This window comes from Pristiophorus japonicus, chromosome 8, assembly GCF_044704955.1.
Source record: "Pristiophorus japonicus isolate sPriJap1 chromosome 8, sPriJap1.hap1, whole genome shotgun sequence".
NCBI classification, from domain to species: domain Eukaryota; kingdom Metazoa; phylum Chordata; class Chondrichthyes; family Pristiophoridae; genus Pristiophorus; species Pristiophorus japonicus.
Genome location: NC_091984.1, coordinates 37,033,178 through 37,059,503, shown reverse-complemented (window position 1 = coordinate 37,059,503; position 26,326 = coordinate 37,033,178). Strand labels below are relative to the sequence as shown.

Here is a 26,326-nt window from a genome sequence, read left to right as displayed (position 1 = left end):
AAGTTATTATTTGGGGGCCTATAAACTAGGCCCATCAGTGACTTTTTCCCCTTACTATCTCTAATCTCCACCCACAATGATTCAACATTTTGTTCATTAGAGTCAATATCGTCTCTCACAACTGCCCTGATATCATCCTTTATTAACAGAGCTACCCCACCTCCTTTCCCTTCTTGTCTATCTTTCCGAATCGTCAGATACCCCTGTATGTTTAATTCCCAGTCTTGGCCACCCTGCAACCACGTTTCTGTAATGGCCACCAAATCATACCCATTTGTAATGATTTGTGCCATCAACTCATTTACTTTATTTCGAATGTTGCATGCGTTTAGGTAGAGTGTTTTAATGCTAGTTTTTAAACCATGATTTCTCGTTTTGACCCCTCCTGCAGCTCCGTTACATTCAGTGGCCCTTTTTGTTTTTTGCCTTGGGTTTCTCTGCCCTCCACTTTTACTCATCTCCTTTCTGTCTTTTGGTTTTGTCTCCTTTTTGTTTCCCTCTGTCTCGGTGCAGACTGTCCGGTTTGTACTGGTCCCACCTCCCCCAGAACCGGTTCCAATGCCCCAGGAATTTGAATCCCTCCCTGCTGCACCACTGCTCAAGCCACGTATTCATCTGAGCTATCCTGCGATTCCTACTCTGACTAGGACGTGGCACTGGTCGCAATCCTGAGATTACTACTTTTGAGGTCCTATGTTTTAATTTAGCTCCTAGCTCCTTTAATTCGTCTCGTAAGTCCTCATCCCTTTTTTTTTAAACCTATATCGTTGGTACCAATGTGCACCACGACAACTGGCTGTTCACCCTCCCTTTTCAGAATGTCCTGCACCCGCTCCGAGACATCCTTGACCCTTGCACCAGGGAGACAACATACCATCCTGGAGTCTCGGTTGCGGCCGCAGAAACGCCTATCTATTCCCCTTACAATCGAATCCCCTATCACTATTGCTCTCCCACTCTTTTTCCTGCCCTCCTGTGCAGCAGAGCCAGCCACGGTGCCATGAACTTGGCTGCTGCTGCCCTCCCCTGATGAGTCATCCCCCTCAACAGTACTCAAAACGGTGTATCTGCTTTATAAAATGCACTTTTTTTTCTTGCCAGTTCCCTCGGTCTCCATAATGCACAATGATGCAAAAGGGCATCCTTCTCAGATACTTCCACCCATGTTGCTCTTAGCTGCCACTAGGATAAGTGTGGCTTCAGGATGATCCGGCCTCTGATTTGGTGACATGGCCGTTGATCCATGCCTCCTTTCATCAACTGGCAATGTCACAAACAGAAATGCAAGAATAGTTCAGGGAAATATTGACTCTTTCCTCCAGATCTTCTGTATGAAAGTGCTCCTGCTCTGTTCGCCCCTCCCCAACAGCATCATTAAGATCACTTACTCTGTGATTACTGGGTCAAAGTTACATGCCACCAATAGATGGCACTGTTCATTGTAACACCAACATTTTGCGTTGGTGCACTGCCACACACTCATTTCCTACTTCTCTTTATATATTGTTGTCACTCACCTTCCCCTATGTATAGAGGAAAAATACTCTTATGGCATTAGTTACATAAGTCCGCTCCGGTGAGACGCAGTCTTATACAAGCGACATATCATCCTATCTATATCGCACATGGATCTCTCTCACATTTTGAGATTCTCTTTTGAGGCTCTTTTGACATCTTACCGTCTTTGCAGACTGTGAATCAAGAAAGATGAGAACAAAACAGTCGATAAACTTCTGATTCAACACCGCCTGTGAAGAAAGTTACATCACAGAATTACAGTCAGGCTGAAGATGGCCACAGCCCCCCCTCTTTCACAATAAAGGTGAATGTCACCGTAACTATATGATAGGAATACAGGAATGTACAAGACATAAATATGAGCACTGTGGTCACCCAATGATGCACAGAACAAATTAGGGTTATATATATTTTAAAAGTTGGACTAATCCTCCAAATTCTTAGTTTATTATAGGAACATTCAGAAAATAACTTTTTTTTGGAGACGAATAATGTTAAGGCGATACCACCTGCTCGTGCTTCACTTGTGATCGATTAATCAAGCCTGACCTGACAAAACCTATCTAAACGTTTCAATTAGATTTATCCTACAAATGCGCACTCCCTGCTTGGGAAACATCCATCAATAGGATGAGAAAAGGCCAAGCCTGCAAAATGCTTTGATCCAAACACCGCCTAATCAATGCAGCAACGGAGGTTGTGCCAATCAACAACCTCCACATTGTTAAAATAATCCGAGACCAATATGCTGAAAGGTTCAGATGAAACATTGTGCATTGAAAACCATAAAAATGGTCCTGTAATCAGACTCAGTATTTTAAAAGAGAATTTGTCTCCCACCTATTCCTGGAGATGCTGACGTATGGTACAAGAGGAAATGTAGCAGCATGGACAGAAAGGTGGTTGATGGACAAGAAACAAAGAGTTAGGGTTAATGGGTGTCGCTTAGATTGGAGAAAGGTTGGAAGTGCTGTACTCCAGGAGTTGCCGCTTGGTGTATATATAGATAGATGATCTGGACAGGTTTAGGAAACACAATTTTGAAATTTGCTCATGACACAAAAGCAAGGAGTTTGGCAAACAGTGAGGAGGACTGTAAAATACTTCAGGAAGACACCTACAGAATGGACAGACAGGTGACAATTTAATGTAGATGTGTGTGTAATTAATTGTGTGTAACAATTTTAGGAGGAAAAAGGACTGGGAGTCTACGCTCAATGGAAAGATGCTGATGAGTGTGGATGAAGAGGGATTCAAGGGTTCAAATAACTAATTCCATGAAAATGCAAGTGTCATAAAGAAATGCCAATAGCATTTTGGATTCTATAAATAGGGACATAGAGTACAAGTTCAAAAAAAATCAATTGTATAAACATTGGTTATGGCACAGTTTGAGTACCGTGTGCAGCTTTGGGCACCTCCTTATTCGAGACTGTGTTCAGTGCAGATTCACCAGGAATGGCAAACTATTGGTATAAGAAACTAGAGACACTGGTACTGTTTTCACTAGAGCAGAGAAGGCTACGAGGAGATTTAAGAGTTTTTTAAAGTTATGAAGAGTTCTGATAGGGTGACTTGGGAAAGACTATTTCCTCTGATTATGGAGTCAGCATGAGGGGCTATGAATTTAGAGAGAGGAGTGAATTGCTGGAATATGCAATGCTCTGCCCAGGGAATGGTTGAGGTAGAGACCACTGCATCTTTTAAGAGAAAAATCAATAAATATTTCAGGCAGTGGAAGATATAGGGCAACTGGGAGAGAGAGCAGGGTAAAGGGATTCGTTTTGGATTGCTCGAACAAGAACTGGTACAGATACGATGGGCTGAATGGTCTCCTGTACTGTGAAACTGGTTTTATGAGTTATATTGCTGTTACCCAAGTATGATCAAAAATGTTATTACCGAGATATCTTCACTGCTTTTTTCGCTCAGCCTTTGCACCGAACGACTTCTCATCCTCGGTGATTTCAACCTCCATCTCAATTCATCATGCTCTCTCTCCTCCGAATTCACTACCCTCCTATCCTCCTTTAATCTATCCCTCCATGTGAACTCCCCAACACAAGTTCATTGACATCCTCTTGACCTTGTCATCTCTCGTGGCCTTGCTATTCCCATCATCATCATAAGCAGTCCCTCGAAGTCGAGAATGACTTGCTTCCACTCTGTAAGCGAGTTCTCAGGTGACTAAAGAGTCCAATGTGGGACCTACAGTCTCTGTCAGAGGTGGGGCAGCCAGTGATTGAAGGAAAGGGTGGGTGGGGAGCCTGGGTTGATGCACGCTCCTTCCGCTGTCTACGTTTGGTTTCCACTTGCTCTCGGCGATGCGACTCGAGGTGCTCAGCGCCGTCCCGGATGCTCTTCCTCCACTTTGGGCGGTCGTGGGCCAGGGATTCCCAGGTGTCGGTGGGAATGTTGCACTTTATCAAGGAGTCTTTGAGGGTGTTCTTGAAGCGTTTCCTCTGCCCACCCACCTGGGGTTTGCTTGCTCGAAGTTCCGAATAGAGCGTTTGCTTTGGGAGTCTCATGTCGGGCATGCGGACGATGTGGCTCGCCCAACAGAGCTGATCAAGTGTGGTCAATGCTTCGATGCTGGCCTGAGCGAGAACACTAACGTTAGTGCGTCTATCCTCCCAGTGGATTTGCAGGATCTTGCGGAGGCAGCACTGGTCGTACTTCTCCAGTGTTTTGAGGTGTCTGTTGTATATACTCCAACTCTCTGAGCCATATAGGAGGATGGGTATCACTATTGCCCTGTAGACCATAAGCTTGGTGCCAGATTTGAAGTCCTGGTCTTCAAACACTCTTTTCCTCAGGCGACCGAAGGCTGCGCTGGCGCACTGAAGGCGGTGTTGGACCTCGTCGTCAATGACTGCTCTTGCTGGCAGTATCCTCATCCAAGATGGCTCCCGGGATGGCAGCTCCCTCGGGAGCTCCTCTGCTGAACAACTTTATCCCTGGCCATCCGTTCCATCCTACACTCTTTCACCCCAAATCTCCGCCCTTCCACTGTTTAAGTTCCTCTGGACCTAAAAGTGGGTGCATTTCTTTACTTTTTACCCCTAAGTGCAATCCCATGCTGCAAGGTCAGCTACCTGAGCACACCGCCCATCCCCAACCATCAGTGAGCACTGGATCTCCACTCAAACCTATCTTCCAACTTACCGGACCATTCTGCCGCCAAGACTTCACTTACCCACTGGGTATGACTGACTCAGCTATCATTTTCAGACACTTTTCGACGTCCGGGAAGCTTCCGATCAACTCTGGGGTTTGGACTCTATCCTCTCTCTCCGTCCCCACACCGAGCTAATCCAATCCCGCTCTCTCTCTCCGTCCCCACACCGAGCGAATCCGGTCCCGCCCTCTCTCCGTCCCCACACCGAGCTAATCCAATCCCGCCCTCTCTCCGTCCCCACACCGAGCTAATCCAATCCCGCCCTCTCTCCGTCCCCACACCGAGCGAATCTGGTCCCGCCCTCTCTCCGTCCCCACACCGAGCTAATCCAATCCCGCCCTCTCTCCGTCCCCACACCGAGCTAATCCAATCCCGCCCTCTCTCTGTCCCCACACTGAGCTAATCCAATCCCGCCCTCTCTCTGTCCCCACACTGAGCTAATCCAATCCCGCTCTCTCTCTCCGTCCCCACACCGAGCGAATCCGGTCCCGCCCTCTCTCCGTCCCCACACCGAGCTAATCCAATCCCGCCCTCTCTCCATCCCCACACCGAGCTAATCCAATCCCGCCCTCTCTCCGTCCCCACACCGAGCTAATCCAATCCCACTCTCTCTCCGTCCCCACACCGAGCGAATCCGGTCCCGCCCTCTCTCCGTCCCCACACCGAGCTAATCCAATCCCGCTCTCTCTCTCCGTCCCCACACCGAGCGAATCCGGTCCCGCCCTCTCTCCGTCCCCACACCGAGCTAATCCAATCCCGCCCTCTCTCCATCCCCACACCGAGCTAATCCAATCCCGCCCTCTCTCCGTCCCCACACCGAGCTAATCCAATCCCACTCTCTCTCCGTCCCCACACCGAGCGAATCCGGTCCCGCCCTCTCTCCGTCCCCACACCGAGCTAATCCAATCCCGCCCTCTCTCTGTCCCCACACCGAGCTAATCCAATCCCGCCCTCTCTCCGTCCCCACACCGAGCTAATCCAATCCCGCCCTCTCTACGTACCCACACCGAGCTAATCCAATCCCGCCCTCTCTCCGTCCCCACACCGAGCTAATCCAATCCCGCCCTCTCTCTGTCCCCACACCGAGCTAATCCAATCCCGCCCTCTCTCCGTCCCCACACTGAGCTAATCCAATCCCGCCCTCTCTCCGTCCCCACACCGAGCTAATCCAATCCCGCCCTCTCTCTGTCCCAACACCGAGCTAATCCAATCCCGCCCTCTCTCTGTCCCCACACCGAGCTAATCCGGTCCCGCCCTCTCTCCATCCCCACACCGAGCTAATCCGGTCCCGCCCTCTCTCCGTCCCCACACCGAGCTAATCCAATCCCGCCCTCTCTCTGTCCCCACACCGAGCTAATCCAATCCCGCCCTCTCTCTGTCCCCACACTGAGCTAATCCAATCCCGCCCTCTCTCCGTCCCCACACCGAGCTAATCCAATCCCGCCCTCTCTCTGTCCCCACACCGAGCTAATCCAATCCCGCCCTCTCTCTGTCCCCACACTGAGCTAATCCAATCCCGCCCTCTCTCCGTCCCCACACCGAGCTAATCCAATCCCGCCCTCTCTCTGTCCCCACACCGAGCTAATCCAATCCCACTCTCTCTCCGTCCCCACACCAAGCTAATCCAATCCCGCCCTCTCTCTGTCCCCACACCGAGCTAATCCGGTCCCGCCCTCTCTCCATCCCCACACCGAGCTAATCCAATCCCGCCCTCTCTCTGTCCCCACACCGAGCTAATCCAATCCTGCCCTCTCTCCGTCCCCACACCGAGCTAATCCAATCCCACCCTCTCTCCGTCCCCACACCGAGCTAATCCAATCCCGCCCTCTCTCTGTCCCCACACCGAGCTAATCCAATCCCGCTCTCTCTCCGTCCCCACACCAAGCTAATCCGGTCCCGCCCTCTCTCTGTCCCCACACCGAGCTAATCCAATCCCGCCGTCTCTCTCCGTCCCCACACCGAGCTAATCCGGTCCCGCCCTCTCTCTCCGTCCCCACACCGAGCTAATCCAATCCCGCCCTCTCTCTCCGTCCCCACACCGAGCTAATCCAATCCCGCTCTCTCTCCGTCCCCACACCGAGCTAATCCGGTCCCGCCCTCTCTCTGTCCCCACACCGAGCTAATCTAATCCCGCCCTCTCTCTCCGTCCCCACACCGAGCTAATCCAATCCCGCTCTCTCTCCATCCCCACACCGAGCAAATCCGGTCCCGCCCTCTCTCCGTCCCCACACCGAGCTAATCCAATCCCGCTCTCTCTCCTTCCCCACACCGAGCTAATCCAATCCCGCTCTCTCTCCATCCCCACACCGAGCTAATCCAATCCCGCCCTCTCTCCGTCCCCACACCGAGCTAATACAATCCCGCTCTCTCTCTTTGTCCCCACACCGAGCTAATCCAATCCCGCTCTCTCTCTCCGTCCCCACACCGAGCTAATCCAATCCCGCTCTCTCTCCGTCCCCACACCGAGCTAATCCAATCCCGCCCTCTATCTGTCCCCACACCTAGCTAATCCAATCCCGCTCTCTCTCTCCATCCCCACACCGAGCTAATCCAATCCCGCCCTCTCTCCGTCCCCACACCGAGCTAATCCAATCCCGCCCACTCTCTGTCCCCACACCGAGCTAATCCAATCCCGCTCTCTCTCTCCGTCCCCACACCGAGCTAATCCGGTCCCGCCCTCTCTCTGTTCCCCCACCGAGCTAATCCAATCCCGCCCTCTCTCTGTCCCCACACCGAGCTAATCCAATCCCGCTCTCTCTCTCCGTCTCCACACCGAGCTAATCCGGTCCCGCCCTCTCTCCGTCCCCACACCGAGCTAATCCAATCCCGCCCTCTCTCTGTCCCCACACCGAGCTAATCCAATCCCACTCTCTCTCCGTCCCCACACCAAGCTAATCCAATCCCGCCCTCTCTCTGTCCCCACACCGAGCTAATCCGGTCCCGCCCTCTCTCCATCCCCACACCGAGCTAATCCAATCCCGCCCTCTCTCACCGTCCCAACACCGAGCTAATCCAATCCCGCTCTCTCTCCGTCCCCACACCGAGCTAATCCGGTCCCGCCCTCTCTCTGTCCCCACACCAGGCTAATCTAATCCCGCCCTCTCTCTCCGTCCCCACACCGAGCTAATCCAATCCCGCTCTCTCTCCATCCCCACACCGAGCAAATCCGGTCCCGCCCTCTCTCCGTCCCCACACCGAGCTAATCCAATCCCGCTCTCTCTCCTTCCCCACACCGAGCTAATCCAATCCCGCTCTCTCTCCATCCCCACACCGAGCTAATCCAATCCCGCCCTCTCTCCGTCCCCACACCGAGCTAATACAATCCCGCTCTCTCTCTTTGTCCCCACACCGAGCTAATCCAATCCCGCTCTCTCTCTCCGTCCCCACACCGAGCTAATCCAATCCCGCTCTCTCTCCGTCCCCACACCGAGCTAATCCAATCCCGCCCTCTATCTGTCCCCACACCTAGCTAATCCAATCCCGCTCTCTCTCTCCATCCCCACACCGAGCTAATCCAATCCCGCCCTCTCTCCGTCCCCACACCGAGCTAATCCAATCCCGCCCACTCTCTGTCCCCACACCGAGCTAATCCAATCCCGCTCTCTCTCTCCGTCCCCACACCGAGCTAATCCGGTCCCGCCCTCTCTCTGTCCCCCCACCGAGCTAATCCAATCCCGCCCTCTCTCTGTCCCCACACCGAGCTAATCCAATCCCGCTCTCTCTCTCCGTCTCCACACCGAGCTAATCCGGTCCCGCCCTCTCTCCGTCCCCACACCGAGCTAATCCAATCCCGCCCTCTCTCTGTCCCCACACCGAGCTAATCCGGTCCCGCCCTCTCTCCGTCCCCACACCGAGCTAATCCAATCCCGCTCTCTCTCCGTCCCCACACTGAGCTAATCCAATCCCGGTCTCTCTCCGTCCCCACACCAAGCTAATCCAATCCCGCTCTCTCTCCGTCCCCACACCGAGCTAATCTAATCCCCGGTCTCTCTCTATCCCCACACCGAGCTAATCCAATCCCGCCCTCTCTCCATCCCCACACCGAGCTAATCCAATCCCGCTCTCTCTCTCCGTCCCCACACCGAGCTAATCCGGTCCCGCTCTCTCTCTGTCCCCACACCGAGCTAATCCAATCCCGCCCTCTCTCTGTCCCCACACCGAGCTAATCCGGTTCCGCTCTCTCTCTGTCCCCACACCGAGCTAATCCAATCCCGCCCTCTCTCTGTCCCCACACCGAGCTAATCCAATCCCGCCCTCTCTCCGTCCCCACACCGAGCTAATCCAATCCTGCTCTCTCTCCGTCCCCACACCGAACTAATCCAATCCCGCCCTCTCTCCGTCCCCACACCGAGCTAATCCAATCCCGGTCTCTCTCCGTCCCCACACCGAGCTAATTCAATCCCGCTGGCAAATCGGCCTCTCATCGGCAGCCGGTCCCGCTCAACTGCGGAGGCGAAAGCAGCTGGAAGAATCGTGGCAGAGCCTTTGTCGGGCACCTGGTGCATGTAATGGCAGTGGGAGGACGTTGCGCTCCAGAACGGCATCATTAAATGCCATACGACTGCGTTTACCCCTCTGGAAAAAGCTGCACTGAGAGCTATCAGTCTGCGCTCCTCTGGCCATGCCTCAGGCCTCTGAATGTCTCTGATCTACCGAAACTCTCTTGTTTTCTTGCTACTCCCACCGTGTCAATCGCAGATAAGGCCATCTTTGACTACTTCCTTGTATCGCTCTCCACCTGCATCCCTCTTCCCTCACCCAACCCTACAGCATTGTGTGTCCACCCTTGGTAAAAGCTCTCTCACACCTCTCTTACAACTGCACTTACGAAATCCCAACTGTCCATCCTTTGGCCCTCCATTCCTCACGATATTTCTGCAGCTACCGATTTGCTCAACCACACCCTCACCTTTGATATCCTTAGTCCTTCTCACCCTGGCCGTACCATCAGTATGGCCCTAATCTTTAGCTCCCTCAAGTCCAAGGGACGCAGAATTGAACGGATATGGCGGTCAACTGGTGTTGCCATTCGCCGTCTGATCTGGCTGGATGACAAAACATTACCGGGTCCTACTCGTCTGCCAAAACTGCTCACTATTCCAGGATAATTCTGGGATGCAAAGATAAACCCCGGCTTCTATTGTCTACTGCTAACTGTCTTCTTAAAGCCCTCTCCCCTGTCTCCTCCACACTCACCTCCAACAACAAGTGCAAGGAGCTCACAAACTTCTTTGTCTCTAAGATTGAGACCATCCAATCAGTTGCCTCCTTCCCCTAGCCCTCCGAACCAAACTTCCTCTAAGGTTCCCCACTGCCCTAGCCCTGAACTCACATCTTTTTCCAGTTTCTCTCCGCTTGCCCCTCTTGACCACTCCAGGCTCATCTTGTCCATGAGCCCCACTTCCTGCTCCCTCGACAATATTTCCACGAAACTGCCGACCACCCAACTTCCTTTTCTGGCTCCCATGTTAGCAGACATTGTTCGCTCTCCTCAGGTACTGTCCCCCTCTCCCTCAAATCTGCCGTCATCACCCCTCTCCTCAAAAACCATCCCTTGACTCCTCCGTCCTTGCAAACTATGTGGCCGGAGGTGGGAATAGGCAGTTTTAATTATGCCGCGGATATGTGTTCGGAAGCTCATTTCAGGGTCAAATATGACACCTAGGTTGCGAACAGTGTGGTTCAGCCTCAGACAGATGCTAGGGAGAGGGATAGAGTCGGTGACTAGGGAACACAGTTTGAGGCGGGGGCCAAAGACTATGGCTCCAGTCTTCCCAATATTCAATGATTTAGATGAAGGAATTGAGAGTAATATTTCCAAGTTTGTAGATGACACTAAGCTGGGTGGTGGTGTGAGCTGTGAGGAGGATGCTAGGAGGCTGCAGGGTGACTTGGACAGTTTAGGTGAGTGGGCAAATGCATGACAGATGCAGTATAATGTGGATAAATGTGAGGTTATCCACTTTGGTGGCAAAAACATGAAGGCAGATTATCTGAATGGCGGCAGATTAGGAAAAGGGGAGGTGCAACGAGACCTGGGTGTCATGGTACATCAGTCATTGAAGGTTGGCATGCAGGTACAGCAGGCGGTGAAGAAGCCAAATGGCATGTTGGCCTTCATAGCTAGGGGATTTGAGTATAGGAGCAGGGAGGTCTTGCTGCAGCTGTACAGGGCCTTGATGAGGCCTCACCTGGAATATTGTGTTCAGTTTTGGTCTCCTAATCTGAGGAAGGACTTTCTTGCTATTGAGGGAGTGCAGCGAAGGTTCACCAGACTGATTACCGGAATGGCAGGACTGACATATGAGGAGAGACTGAATCGACTGGGCCTGTATTCACTGGAGTTTAGAAGAATGAGAGGGGATCTCATAGAAACATATAAAATTCTGACGGGACTGGACAGGTTAGATGCAGGAAGAATGTTCCCGATGTTAAGGGAGTCCAGACCCAGGGGTCACAGTCTAAGGATAAGAGGTAAGCCATTTAGGACCAAGATGAGGAGAAACTTTTTCACTCAGAGTTGTTAACCTGTGGAATTCTCTTCTGCAGAGAGTTGTTGTCGCCAGTTCGTTAGATATATTCAAGAGGGAGTTGGATATGGCCCTTACGGCTGAAGGGGTCAAGGGGTGTAGAGAGAAAGCAGGAAAGGGGTACTGAGATGAATGATCAGCCATGATCTTATTGCATTGTGGTGCAGACTCGAAGGGCCGAATGGCCTACTCCTGCACCTATTTTCTATGTTTCTAAAATTGCAGCTCATCCAGTACTGGATGTCGGACAAACAATCTGACAATTTAGGGACCATTGGGGGTTCAGAGAAGTGGTGGTGAGGTAGAGCTGGATGTCGTCAGCGTACATGTGGAAATTGACGCCTTATTTTCGGATGATGAGGCCAAGGGGCAGCATATAGAGGAGAAGTAGGAGGGGGCCAAGGATAGATCCTTGGGGGACACCAGAGGTAACGATGCGGGAATGGGAAGAGAAGCCATTGCCGGTGATTCTCTGGCTATGATTAGATAGACAAGAATGGAGTGCAGTCCCACCCAGCTGGATGATGGTGGAGAGATGGTGGAGAGGTGTTAGAGGAGGATGGAGTGGTCAACCGTGTCAAAGGCTGCAGACAGGTTGAGAAGAATGAGGAGCGATAGTTTACCTTTGTCACAGTCACAAAGGAAGACATTTGTGACTTTGCTGAGAGCCGTTTCGGTACTGAGGCAGTGGCGGAAATCAGATTGAAGGGATTCAAACATGGAGTCCCAAGAAAGATGGGCATGAATTTAGGAGGCGACAACACGGAAAGGAAAGGGAGGGTGAAGACGGGGCGGTAGCTTGGGAAGCACAGTGGGGTCAAAGGTTGTTATTTCGAGAGGGGTGATGACAACAGATTTGAGGGAGAGGGGGACAGTACCTGAGGAGAGAGAACCGTTAACAATGTCAGCTAACATGGGAGCCAGAAAAGGAAGTTCAGTGGTCAGCAGTTTCATGGGAATAGGGTCAAGGGAGCAGGAAGTGGGTGTCATGGACAACATACAAGAGAGGAGATCAGAGAGAAACTGGAGAAAGCTGTGAGTTCAGGGCTAGGGCAGGGGGGAACCTCAGAGGAAGTTTTGCCCGGTGGGCCGGGGAAGGAAGGGAAGTGGCTGATTGGATGGTCTCAATCTTAGAGACAAAGAAGTCCATGAGCTCCTCACACTTGTGTTGGAGGTGAGGGTGGAGACTGGGCGAGCGGTTTAAGAAAACGCTTAGCAGTAGAGAATAGTCGCCGGGGTTATCTTTGCATTCCAGAATGATCGTGAAATAGTGAGCAGTTTAGGACCTGATAATGCTTTATGTGGTCCAGCCAGATCTGGCGGTGAATGGCTAAACCAGTTGTCCACTACCTTTCTTTCCTCCTTTAAGATGCTCCTTAAAACCTATCTCTTTGACCAAGCTTTTGGTCACCGGCCCTAATTTCTTACGTGGCTTGTTGTCAAATTTTTGTCTTCTAATACTCCTGTGAAGCGCCTTGGAGTATTTTACTACGCTGAAGGCTCTATATAAATACTTGTTGTTGATGTTATTACATTTATAATGGAGGATAGGGATCCTACAATGATCCCAACTGAGATCCTTTAGCTTTATTGAAGATGGAGAATTCTCCTTGATTGTAGTTGAACAAGTTGTCTTAAGTAGCAGTAGATATGCAACCTTGAGAAAAGTTACTGACACTTGGAAGGTGATGTAAAGCCAAAAGATTAACTGTATTTTGGTAACTTCTCCTCCTTTACATTGATCCTTTTGTTAATGGTTATATGATTGAACATGATCAACTTTAAACATTCCTTCTACAAGAGCTTATTCAAATACTTCTGATTTCGGACTGGTTTGAACCTCCAATTCTTTTTGGGACCATAGCATTGTAGGAGAAAAACAATTCCTTCGCCTGGACGTAGGAAATGTCCTCCATAAGTATAATAAAACAGTTACTCCCTTTGATATAATTTCCCCCCAGAGAAAACGATCTTCACAATTTGCTGATTCTACATCAGAATGATGAGACGAACCTTTGCGAATAATCTCCATGACAAAAACATGTCATTCTCTTACAGTACTGCCATAACCCAGAACCCCCCACCCTACTGCCACACCCTAATATACTAACCAACAGATCAGAACACGCCCACACCCAAAACCCATCTGCTTCTACTCGATCCCATCATTTCCCTCCCAGTGCTCCCTCACACCAAAACTGCACTTCCTACAATACCTAACCCTGCTCTCCCTCCCCTATGCAGTATCAACCTACCTCCTAACTACCTGCACCCTGGAACATCTTCCCTGCAATCATCTTATGTATCCCACTGAGAGATAAATTAGATGAATATATAATAATTATCATCATTAAGGCAAATGATTTAGACTTCCCACACAAATTCTACACAAAATTGAGAAGTTCAACCTGAAAATACCATCAACACATAGAAACATAGAAACATAGAAAATAGGTGCAGGAGTAGGCCATTCGGCCCTTCGAGCCTGCACCGCCATTCAATGAGTTCATGGCTGAACATGCAACTTCAGTACCCCATTCCTGCTTTCTCGCCATACCCCTTGATCCTTAGTAAGGACTACATCTAACTCCTTTTTGAATATATTTAGTGAATTGGTCAACAACTTTCTGTGGTAGAGAATTCCACAGGTTCACCACTCTCTGGGTGAAGAAGTTTCTCCCCATCTCGGTCCCAAATGGCTTACCCCTTATCCTTAGACCGTGACCCCTGGTTCCGGACCGCCCCAACATTGGGAACATTCTTCCTGCATCTAACCTGTCTAAACCCGTCAGAATTTTAAACGTTTCCACGAGATCCCCCCTCATCCTTCCGAACTCCAGCGAACACAAGCCCAGTTGATCCAGTCCTTCTTGATATGTCAGTCCCGCCATTCCGAGAATCAGTCCGGTGAACTCTCGCTGCACTCCCCCAATAGCAAGAACGTCCCTCCTCAAGTTAGGAGACCAAAACCGCACACAACACTCCAGGCGCGGCCCCACCAAGGCCCTGCACAACCGCAGCAACACCTCCCTGCCCCTGCACTCAAATCCCCTCGCCATGAAGGCCAACATGCCACCCGCCCCCCTAACCGCCCGCTGCACCCGCATGCCAACCTTCAATGACTGATGCACCATGACACCCAGGTCTCGTTGCACCTCCCCTTTTCCTAATCTGTCACCATTCAGATAATAGTCTGTCTCTCCGTTTTTACCACCAAAGTGGATAACCCCACACCTATCCACACTATACCCCATCTGCCACGCACCTGCCCACTCACCCAACCCATCCAAGTCACTCCGCAGCCTCATAGCATCCTCCTCGCAGCTCACACTGCCACCCAACTTAGTGTCATCCGCAAATTTGGATGAAAGGGAGATGGAGATGGAGCAGAGGCAGCAAAGAAGACAAGCTGCTCGCAGAGGGAGGAGGGAGAGGATGGCTCACAGTAGGAGACCTTGGTGCCCTTTCTCTGCCCTGTTGATCCATTACTCAGTCATAGTTGCCTTGGCAAGCATTTCCAGCAGCTGCTGAATGCACCTTTAAGAGCTGCAGACTGCCTTTAAAAATGGAGGCTAACTTTAAATAGAGCTAGCTGGAAGCTCAGCCACTCAGCAACGCACTCAGCACTGTGCTGCACGCATCAATCATGGTAATTAGCAGGCAGTACAGGCATGCTGCCTGTATTACTTTCAACAGGCGCGGGCCGATTGTGCAGCACAATCCCAATGCCTGTTTTCGAGCTTAATTGAATTTTTAGTCCTATATGCAAACCAAATTAAAACCATGAAAACCTTGAAGCTCTTTTGCAGTTGTCCTCACCCATAAAAAAACTGTTTCCTCCTAAACGGTTGCTTTTAAAAAATGCATCCAAACAGCTGTAATTAGAAAAAAGGGAAAAAGCATCATAACATACTAGTGGAGATGATCATCTGCCCGGTGTAATGCAAGGAATATTTAAAGGAGTAATCTTGGCTGTTTCTCTCAAGTGCTTCCCTCTTGTACTTCTATGCACTCTATTACCTAACACTGCCAATGAACTTCTGGATGCCATCTGAGCTCCTGAATTGAAGACAACGGCTGGCTACTGACTGTCTATGAGCTGCATGGGACTTAATATTTTGGCAGCCACTGTCTGGGAAGGACCAACTGCAGGTTTCATCTCCAAAGCAGACCTGGGGGCAACTGGTCCTGCTGCTGGTGGATGTAGTCACTTGCTTGCAAGCAGTGCCAAATAGCATTGAACAACTGCTAAACTTGAATACTGAGCAGACTCATGATTGTTGCTGGAAGGGAAGTGAATAATCCCTCCCCCAACCATAAGTAGCTAGTGCATCTTTCTTGGAATTAACCTGGGTGTACTTCCTGCTTGCACTGGATTTCTGATTTGACATGTAGTATATATTTGCAGAATCAGATCCAGAGTTTTCTCTTTACCTGGAGGAAACAAATTTGGATATCCTTGCAGCTAAGATAGTCTTCCAGTAAATGGTTAAACTGCCCCTTAAGTTTAGAGAAGGCAACATGCTTCTGAACGTCATCTGACAATGGAGACAGGTATTTTATGCATCCCTCTCCCACTCCGAAAGATCCATGATATTTGGTACAAATTTGGAAACCTTTAACTGGCTCTAAACAAAAGCTGAAGGTGAGATGATCAGGCCAAACAATTTATAAGAGTTGCAGCGATTTTGTGTCAGCTGTCCAATAAAATTGTAATTTAGTTAATTCAATCATCTTAAATCAGTTTCCACAATAATGTATGTTAGATGGAATAACATAACTCATCCATAAGCAATAGGAGATCCTCTAGTTTTAGTAAAGAAGTCTGTTGGCATGTTGCACCACTGTCTGGGAAGGTCATTTTCAGTAGTGTACCCTCCTCCAGCTTAAATCAGATAATGGATATAAATCTGTTAGATTTTGGGTTTCAACTTACCAGATACTGGATTCCTCGATCTGCATCTACAAAGTGTCGACAACTCTGGGAGAATCGGTTCAGTAAAACCTTGATCAGACTCTGATACCAGCTGGTACTCATTGATAGGAAGCAATCCTGGAACAAAAGGGTGCAGAGCAATGCTAAATGCAAGGAGGCAATAGGGTAGAAAGTGCAATAACAAAAGTGGGAAAAAGGGGATAGTGTTGGGAGAAACGCATTTTTAAAAAGGTCCCATTAAAAACAAATGCTAAAACAGTGGTGTCAATGTTTTGCTTCCTTCATGCATAATCTTCCTTCTCAGTGAAATAATCAGGATTGAATCTACGGATGCTTGTCTAAGGCTGAAGTTGGTGTTTGAGATGGAATTAAGGCATATTGCTGAAGCAGATTAGTCAAAGCTTTACTTTGCAACTGCTGTATGCTATACTGCCCGCTGATGCGGAGTGTAAAAATGCTTATTCCTCAACACTAACATTAATAATTCTTGACGACGATATGATTCATTATAACAAAAATGTACATGCTGCGGTTTCAGGTATCGGTCTCAATAATTGGAGGAGCTAAACTGTGATTTCACTGCTCAGAATTCAAATTAGACTTTGAAAAAATTATATCCATGTAATTCGAAAGCTTTTTTCCCCCTAAAACAAGAGTTTTACATTGTATTTTATTGCTGTGACATCTTTCCTACATATACTATAATTATATTTTAATCTCAATAAATTATAGGGACATGTAGATCAATGTAATGGTTTGACTATGATTTTCAAAGTGCATTATGCAACGATACAGATAAATTACTTTGAGGAGAACCTTCAACATAAAATATTCACCAGCCTCTATCATACCACAAAAATACCAACTGCACAACTCTTTGATTTTCAGCCCAAATTAGGCTATTCAACCAGGGAGCGACTCCACCCAATGTTAGTTGTGGATACATCAGGAGAGACTTCAAATATCCAGTCATCACCAATCTTTGTAACTCAGGTGCATCCTCATTAATATACCAGCAAGTCCTGGATTCCTATGCATTGGATTCCCTGTGGAACCAATCCCCGTCACACCAGTACATTGACATCAGTTTTGGGTATGTCAGGAATTGATTCTACAGAGTTCCACCAAATATGTATCAATGAATAAGCCAGGATATCCAGGGGAAAGTATCTGAGTCACCAAGCGACAACAGTTATAATGAACACAAATTGGATTGAAAATAATCTTCAACTTTACTGATAATTACAGAATATTCTATCTCTCACCAGCTGTGGGTCAATCTCAGAAACGGATTTGCTATGCACGGCACCGAGTAACTCTTCCAGCTCTGTAAAGGACAGCTTGCTCATTTTGTGTTTGTCTGAAGACAGATGCTCTCCCAGGAAGAGGCGTTGCCAGAGAACATCACGTCGACAGTGGGATTTTGCTTGTTGAACCATCACTGCAATCTGTTCTTGGGCTGTTGCTACCTCTGACGCCAACAAAGGGAAGAGTGGAGAGGAGTAAAACAGCTCTGGCGCCATCTTCAACTGCTTCCCATGAGAGTAAAATTCACTGGAATCGCTCGTCTCATCCCATCCATCTGGGTCAGTCTCCCTCCGTTCGGGTTCAGATTTTTCTGACCACGAGGAATCTCTTGTAAAGTCCAAAGAATCCCTACGAGTTCGTGGTAATTTCTTAAAGCGTCGCATATCAGCAGTTAGCCGTGGGAAGAGTTCCCGGCAACTCGTCATTATCACGTAGAAACGCAATCTTAAAAAAAAAAAGATTAAACTTTGAAAATTACATACCATTTGAAACAAACTAATCTTTCAGACAGGTGTAGTTTGGTCCAAGGCCTGACACAAGCAAAATAAGAAGATAAGAATTAGGAGCAGGAGTAGGCCATACATCGCTTCATCGATTCTTGTAAATGAAGGCTTAAAATCTTTCATGTGCTTTACATTATTATATTCTTCATGCCCTGTCCTTGGGAGAAAAAAAGAAAAATATGTACGTCTATGATACGACACAATGAATTTTGCATTTGTACCTATTTATAATATAGCAAAGAACGGGCTTGAGTCATACAGGAAGTAGGGAAAACATTATGAATATAATGGAAACAACTGGGATTGCAGGAATATGAACTAAGCCAATAGAGAGATGAAAAGGTTTCATATTGTGCATGGGCAGAAAAGTGTGTTGAATGTTTTTTATTACTAATTTCCTACACAAAACTATAGTTGATACTCATTTGACTGCATCAGGGAGAGCTATAAAGCCAGGTGGCAATATTTTCTACAGGCAGAGCTTTGCTGGTAGCTGTGCTTTTTTGGGGGTAATTTGTGTTCTAAATGGAGAATGAAACACTGGCATTTTTACCATCCAACGTCGGCATAAAGCACATATCAGCTCAGATACACAATGTGGAGATGCTGAGTAAAGTTCCATTTACCTCTACCTCAACAAGTGGATTGAAAGTTGCACTGCGCAATATTAATGAACACAAATCATATGAAATTCCTTTGTCCACCATTTTAAAGTCCTTAACATTTTTATTTTAAGTTGCACTAACAATGCATAGCACCCCAAATGAGTCTTAACCTGTAGAAAATTACACACATGCATCTTCCCATGTCGCACACCAGCCATCTCGATGGTGACTTTGAGTGATATTGTAAATTTTGCATGTGTTGTACTAAATTAAAACTTTATGGCATTGAATGCTCTAATTGATTGCGGGCCCTTACAGTGGAGAAGATTATCAGTATGAGCTGTATTTGAACCAAACTCCCAGAGATGGACTACCCCAATTCCGTCAGTTATAAACACGGTAGCCATGAGGGTAGCTATAGAAGTACAGCTAAAATATCCAAAGGGAAGGGGGTTTGATAGGTACATTATTGTAACCTCTTCACCCATCCTAGATGTGTAAATTATTTATGCTTTTGCCTCAGTCTTTCAGGCGTTATACATCATTTCTCATCTCAAAAGACAAGGTGATTCTCTATTTTCTCGGTTTCCCCAGGGTTGCTCTTGAATGAGTGATTGCTAAGTTGCAGAAGGTTGACATGGGCTGATTCATCAATCTCCCTGCTTCTGTGGAAGCTGCTTGCACTGTTGGAATCTTGGGTGAGAAACAACATCCTAATTGCTTGATTAGCCACCAGGGTGCTAAATATATTTTAAAAATGAAATTTAAATCCCCAATCTGTGCAGAGTTAAGTGATCTCAGCTGGGATGGTTGTAATGGTGCTATATCTGGTCTCGACGCATCTGGTTTAAGGAAAAAACAGCCAGTATTCCTGGTTTCTGCTGACATCCAGCAGCCCTTGCTGGAAGTGCCTGCATGGACGACAGGAGAAGACAGAACTCTACTTAGCTCTAACGTCCCTGCAGTCAAATATCCTACTGATATTACCGGCAAGTCTTGTACATGAATAATAGCTACTTGAGTGAGGTCCTGGAGGGCACCCTGCAGCTGCATCCCAGTAAGGAGCCATTGCCTTCGGGGCAGGAGGGTGGGAGGGAAAGAAAATACATTTAAAAACACTAGGAAGTTTAAGCACATATTAAATTTACAATATTTCATAACTAAGTAGGGTTTGGGGGAAGATTATAAAAGTATCTTTGTGATGGCCAACTGGGAGTAGAAAGTTTACAGGGATTAAAATATTAGTAGAGGCATATAGAGCGTAACAGTGCATGCCTAATACTAATACATTGGTGAGCATGAGCAGTATATCATATAATTTTGAATTTGTTTTTAATCTTTACATTGAAATCTATTAGCACACTGTAATATCACCTGGTAATAATAAACTGAGACACATGTAGCTTATGTCCCTGTAGATTAAGTATCCAGTCAGACGGACAAGACAGAATTCCAGTTTGAGACCTGCACAGTTCACAATCACTTGAGGAAAAGCCTGCGAGACACATAGCTTGGCCACTGAAACACTAGATTCATTCAATACATTGTTTGTAATTCTCTGAATGTAGTGCATCATCCAAATGCAGTCATTCAAAGCAAAAATCACTGGACACTTTTCGTCCTGTACACCTTCAAGCAGCCCCTCGATCACCCAGAAACCCATCCAAATCCTGATCCTGGATTTTTATCTCAGATCTACATTCAGAGGGACAAAGAGGGTAGAAAAAAGCAGCTTTGGATGTAGAAGGTGAGGCCCAAAAATAGTTAATCAAATCAACAATGAGACCTAATATGCAGGAATGGCTTGAAAAGATCACATGGCTAGCACAGTTACTCCAGGGCTGAAAAGGGCTATGGTTTTCCTCATCTAGAGAAGAACGCAAAAGGGCCATTTGTCCCATTGAAACCCAGGTCTCTAGTACCCTCTCTCGCACGCTCACTCCCATTGCAGCACTGATCAAAATCAGAAGAGCACCAATGTTTTTGGCTCTACGATCCTGAATGGCAGATTATTCCACATATTTATCACTGAGTAATGAAGTTCTTAAATCAGTTTTAAATGTTCTTTTTCCAAAGAGCCATGTAGATTCTCTAGTCCTAATTTCCTGGCTCACTTTGAAGTGATAATCTAGGTTTACTTTAACTTTATCATTTCATTAAACAACTTTGATGAGGTGTCCAAATATTTCTTCATAGCTCATCTCTTTTATACTTGGTATCAGTGTTGCTGACCTTCTCTGTAACTTTTCCAATGATGTTTACCACATTTATAGTTTCTAGTGTGGGCTAACCAGTGCATTGTAAAGCCAACATGTAGCTTCTGTAGACTTGCATTCTACTGTTTCAGCTATAATCCCAATATTCTATTAACTTTCTGAATTGCTCTGCCAAACTTTCTGGACACTGAAATAAACATGTCTATCTTCCTGGCCCAACAGAATATGATCCCACTAACCGTGGCTGCTGTGTGGCTCACAAAAAAAATCTGTTTCCTCTGTACATCGATGCTTCAAACCTCCCTCTGCTATGGTTATGATGTTGATTGCAGTACAAGGCAGTTAATGGAGTGTAATAATACTGATCAGATTCAGCCACAGCTCCATAGCTTGATGAACCAGAAACCCTTCAGAAATGACTTCAATTACAACTTATGGACAAATCGACCAAAAGGATAATTAACAAGTAGTCTTACTTGTATCTGAGGTTTGTGTCAAACAGGTCTGTACTCACTAATTAGATTTGTGCAGAAACAACAGATCAGGGGAAGATTTGTGTTGGAAAGATTAGCTTATATTTTGAATATATACAGTTAATTGATTCTCACTCTACAGAGCAAAAAATCTTGAAAATCACTACAGTTTATGTAGACAAATATAAACTCTTCATTTATATGTTGTTACCCAGATCGTATCTGAAGGTAATCTGCAATTTCACATCAAGGGAGTGCCAAAATCGAGGTGGAATAAATTCAGAAAGATAATAATGCCCAGCACATAACAGGAGAATCGTATTACCAGAAGAGCATGCCATTACAAAGCACGGTTAAGAATTATTAGGCCCCTCTCAATTGGAAATATATACTGGATTCTATGGCCTAGAAATTGGAGATCGCTAAAACCCTGCCGGTGCAAGTTAATGGCTGCTGCAGTCGGAGTTAACGGCTGCTGAAATTGATGGCACAGACAGGATCGGTAAATTGCCACTGGTCATTGTAAGGCCGTTTTCATAGCGTTAGGCCCGGCAGGAGGCCCAATGTAGTGTGGCCGTAGCACCATTGCAGTAAGAACAGCCTTCTCTTAAAGCAAGGCTGTCATTTCAGAAAGTAGTTTGGTTCCTTAAAGGGAAACTGCCTTCTAAAATTAAAAAACTAAAAATAATTTAATAGGGAGTTTTTAGCCCTTACATCTCAATGCCTTCTGAAAAAAAAATTACACTAAAAAGAATTCCCAAATGGGAGTCTTCAGCTCTTAAAGCCGAATGGCCTTTCGCACCGAAAAAAAAGAAAGGTGCTTCAGCACTAACACAAATGGCTCAGCAAGCCAGATAAGGGACACCCAGGGTCTCGCACGCAGTACTCCAGCGTTGTGCAGGGCGTCAACACTGCAAGAGAGGTCCTCTACCCGCAGGGGCCAAGAGGCCCTCCAGAAAGAAAGATGTGCGACCGCATCAGCAAGGCCGTCACTGCTAGCAGTGTTGCCCCCCATAACCTGGCTCCAGTGCTCAAAGAAGCTGCATGACTTCAGACCAGTCGTCGAGGTCAGTGAATGCATCTTCAAAAGCCGTCTCCTACTAGCACCACTAGCCTCACACACTGCTCAATGCATGACTCCCCCATTCCCCCTATCCACTCAACTACCAACAATCAATACCAAAGACAAGGCACACCTCCCTTTTCGAGCTTCACCTCACCCCCTTGGAGGAGACGATGATGGCCATTCTGAGCAAGGGCATGGCTGAGCCCTTGGCCAATGGTGGGGCTGAAAGGATGAAAGATGCTGATATCCTCATAAATTAGCCTCCTCCTCGCATGCATTTCTTGCTTTCCCGCCCTCCCCTCACCAAAACTCCACTCTTGTGCCTTCCTCATTTCACACATGTAAGAAGTCCCGCCTGCCCAGCCAGTGGTTGACCAAGAGGGAGAAGAGAGTGAAGAAGAAGAAACACTGTCACTCAATTTGACACTCACAGCGAACAGCTCCTCAAGGTCAACCAGCAAGGCCATTTGCAGTGTCCCCCACTGTAAGTCAGCAGCCTTCCACCAGCCATGCTGCAGCCACTGGGGGTTGCACTGTGTAACATCAGTAGGATAGGTAAAGGCACACACAAGACAGTCACTAAGGGATTGCATGAGGGTGATGAGTTGATTTCTTGATGTCAAATTGGATGGGTAGATGTATAAAGTTGGATTGGGAAGTTTGCTTTGTGGTGGTTTTTATTTCAACATTGTGGCCAAGAGGACACTGCGATGGTCAGGGACAGAGGGAAGATAGGTGTGGGACAAATGTTGAAAGGGGAATTGGGGTTGTGGTCACTGGTACCGCATGGCAGATGATTCCATCTGTCTAGGTTGCATCCTTCCTTCTACTTCCTCCTCTTGTGTGTCTACCTCGTCTCTTTGTAAGCGGATGCTGTGAATCTGAAATAAAGGCAGAAAATGCTGGAAATACTCAGGTCAGGCAGCATCTCGATCAGAGATGTGAACCCTGTTTCTCTCTCCAAGGAAGGTGCATGATCTGCTAAGTATTTCCAGCATTTTCTGTCTCCTCAGAGGTCTTCCTTTACTGTCCAAGGCCTTGCAAGCATCCAGCAGTACTCCCTGCACAATTAAAAATGTTTGACATGCGTTGCACCAAGCTACTACTTCAATAAAGTATAAAAAATCCAGTCCAAAAGTTTAAATGCAAATTTACCTGAAAGATGTGCATGTCCCTTTAAGAAGTGCTGTCAGTCTACTGCACGCTTGCTTTTCAGAGCTTAGGACCCAGTGCTAAACTCAGTTCTGAGGTCCAAGTTCGCAGACTGTGACGTTAAGTCGGCGATGCACACCGACTGACGGCACCATTCTCTATATTGGCATGTTCAGGTTCAGCGCTAAGGCCCTTACCAAAATGGCGACTATCGAGTCCCACGCCAGAGTCGAGTATTAGAGTGGCGGCTGCCATTTTTTGCCAGGATTGCGGCGGTGAGGTAGGGAATTTCTGGGCCCACAACTTCTACAAGTTAAAAAACATTTACTGGAAAGGAAAGGCACAGAACTTATCCACAGAGTGGAGCGGAGAATTAAAGTGACAGGCTACCGAAAGCTCAGGGTCACACTTACAGACTGAACGGAGGTACTCAGCGAAGCGGTCACCCAATCTACGCTTGATCTCCACAATGTAGAGGAGACCACATCGTGAGCAGCGAATACAGTATACTAAATTGAAAGAAGTACAAGTAAATCACTGTTTCACCTGGAAGGAGTATTTGGGGCCCTGGATAGTAGGAAAGGAGGAGGAGGTAAAAAGGCAGGTGTTGCATCTCCTGCACTTGCACGGGAAGGTGCCGTGGGAAGAGTACGGGATGCTGGGGGTGAGTGCGGAATGGACCAGGATATTGCGGAGGGAGCCGTCCCTTCGGAACGCTGAGAGGGGAGGGGAAGATGTGATTGATGGTGGGATCACGCTGGAGGTGGCATCACGCTGGAGGTGGCAGAAATGACGGCGGATGATCCGTTGAACATGGAGGCTGGTGGGGTGAAAGGCGAGGACAAGGGGAACCCTGTCGTGGTTCTGAGAGGGAGGGGAAGGGGAGAGAGCAGAGGTGCGGGAAATAGAACGGACACGGTCGAGGGCCATGTTAACCACAGCGGAGGGGAATCCTTGGTTGAGGAAAAGGAAGACATGTCAGAGGCACTAGAGTGAAAGGTTGTGTCGTCAGAGCAGATGCGACGGAGACGGAGAAACTGGGAGAATGGAATAGAGTCCTTACAGGATGCGGGGTGGGAGGAAGTGTAATCCAGGTAGCTGTGGGAGTCAGTGGGCTTATAGTGGATACTGGTCGAAAGCCTATCCCCAGAGATGGAGACAGAGAAGTCGAGGAAGAGAAGGGAAGAGTCAGAGATGGACCATATGAAGGTGAGGGATTACAAAGATTCCTGTTTTGAGAGTTGACACAAACATCACAGGCACATAAACTCTTCACAGGTACACAGCTTTTGTAAAGCTTTCTCACTATAGCAGCACTGAAAGATGTGGAGACTGCTCCACTCTTCACAGTGAAGGAGGGAACATTGAAACTAGAAATACAAATAATCGAGGAGTGAAATAGAGACTATGGGCCCAAGTTTCCACATGATTTGCGCCTGATTTTTAGGAGCAACTGGTGGAGAACGGACTATTTTAGAAATCGCAATTCTCCACATTTTTTTTTTCTGCAGTTCTAGTCAGGTAGAACAGTTCCACTTTGGAACAGAATTTTTTCTTCAAAAGGGGGCGTGTCCGGCCACTGACGCCTGATTTGAAAGTTTCCACAGTGAAAACGTACTCCAAACTAACTTAGAATGGAGCAAGTGAAGATTTTTGTAGAACTGAAAAAACCTTGTCTACACATTAAAAAATCAGGCGCAGGTTACAAATTAGGCGTCCAGAACGAGGTGGGGGGGGGGAGGGAAGTCATTAAATTCTATAATAAATCCTTATTTATACTTATACAAATAAATCCAACCTGAATAAACATTTATAAGCAAAGAAAAGATTAAATAAACCATCTTCCTACCTGTGTGAAAGTGCTTCAGCCAGGGAGAATGCTGCAGGCGTTTGTTCCCGTGGGGGGGGGAGGGGGGAAGAGAGGAGAAAGCCGTTTGTTCCCGACGGTGGGCGGGAGGGGGAGGGAAACGGCTGCCTTAACTTTCTGAGGCTTCCTGCAGCCTTCTCAGTGCTGATGGCAATGTGCTTTTATTAAAAAATGTTCAAAAATTAAAGAACTACAAAAATGGCCGAGTGCCAATGTTTCCTTCACACTGCGCGTGCGCGAACGCTCCATCGCGCAGCGTGGCCGGCAGGAAAAAAACTAATTTAAATGGTACCCGCCCCCTCCCACTTATAAAATCGGCGCGAGTGTAGGCTCCGCCCCCCTGGGCGCCGTGCCAAACAGACAAGGAGCTGCAGGGTGTTCCAGAATCGCGCGTTTTTTTTCCGGCGCCATTTTAGGCGCGAAAAACGGGCGCCCAGCTCGGAGGGGCGCCCGTTTTTTTATCGTGTGGAAACTTGGGCCCTATATGTTTCCTGTATGTAAAACTCCCAGTATTGCCAAAATAAGACCACCTAAATTAATCAAATGAAACAAGGGATAATCCTACCGTAGCATGTTGCGTTCTGTTTCCGGTTGTTCTTCAAAAGGACCTGCACTATGACACACCAACAAGGATATGTCAAACTCATCATGGTGCCTGATACCTTCAGAATCTTTATATGATCCAGATCTAGACATTAAAACAAATTGGAAGAAATTCCTGTCAAAGTCTTTTCATAAACACCAAAAATGATTCTTATACATTATTTTTCTAAATTAATGGTGATATCCCAGATTATAATCACCAAAAAAAGCTGACAATTTGATTTTTATTAGAATGCACAACTCACTCTAATTTGAAACGCCTACTGAAATGCATGCGAGGTGCATTATTGGCAGAGAACAAACACAACTGATCTCTGCCCATAATTTTAGTTAGTTATACTTTGATTACATTCAAAATCCACCTTTATAAG

The 26,326-nt window shown here is 47.4% G+C and overlaps 1 protein-coding gene across 1 annotated transcript in view; it reads right to left on the bottom strand.

Annotated features, from left to right (window-relative positions):
* szt2 (SZT2 subunit of KICSTOR complex) overlaps nt 1–26,326 on the bottom strand; it is a 259,721-nt gene that overhangs the window by 3,944 nt on the left and 229,451 nt on the right. The window contains exons 69-72 of the mRNA XM_070886683.1: nt 25,918–26,040; nt 17,428–17,914; nt 16,163–16,279; nt 1,680–1,748 (exon numbers count right to left, since the gene is read on the bottom strand). Coding sequence (XP_070742784.1) covers nt 1,680–1,748; nt 16,163–16,279; nt 17,428–17,914; nt 25,918–26,040 — 796 coding nt within the window. The remainder of the gene's footprint in view (nt 1–1,679; nt 1,749–16,162; nt 16,280–17,427; nt 17,915–25,917; nt 26,041–26,326) is intronic.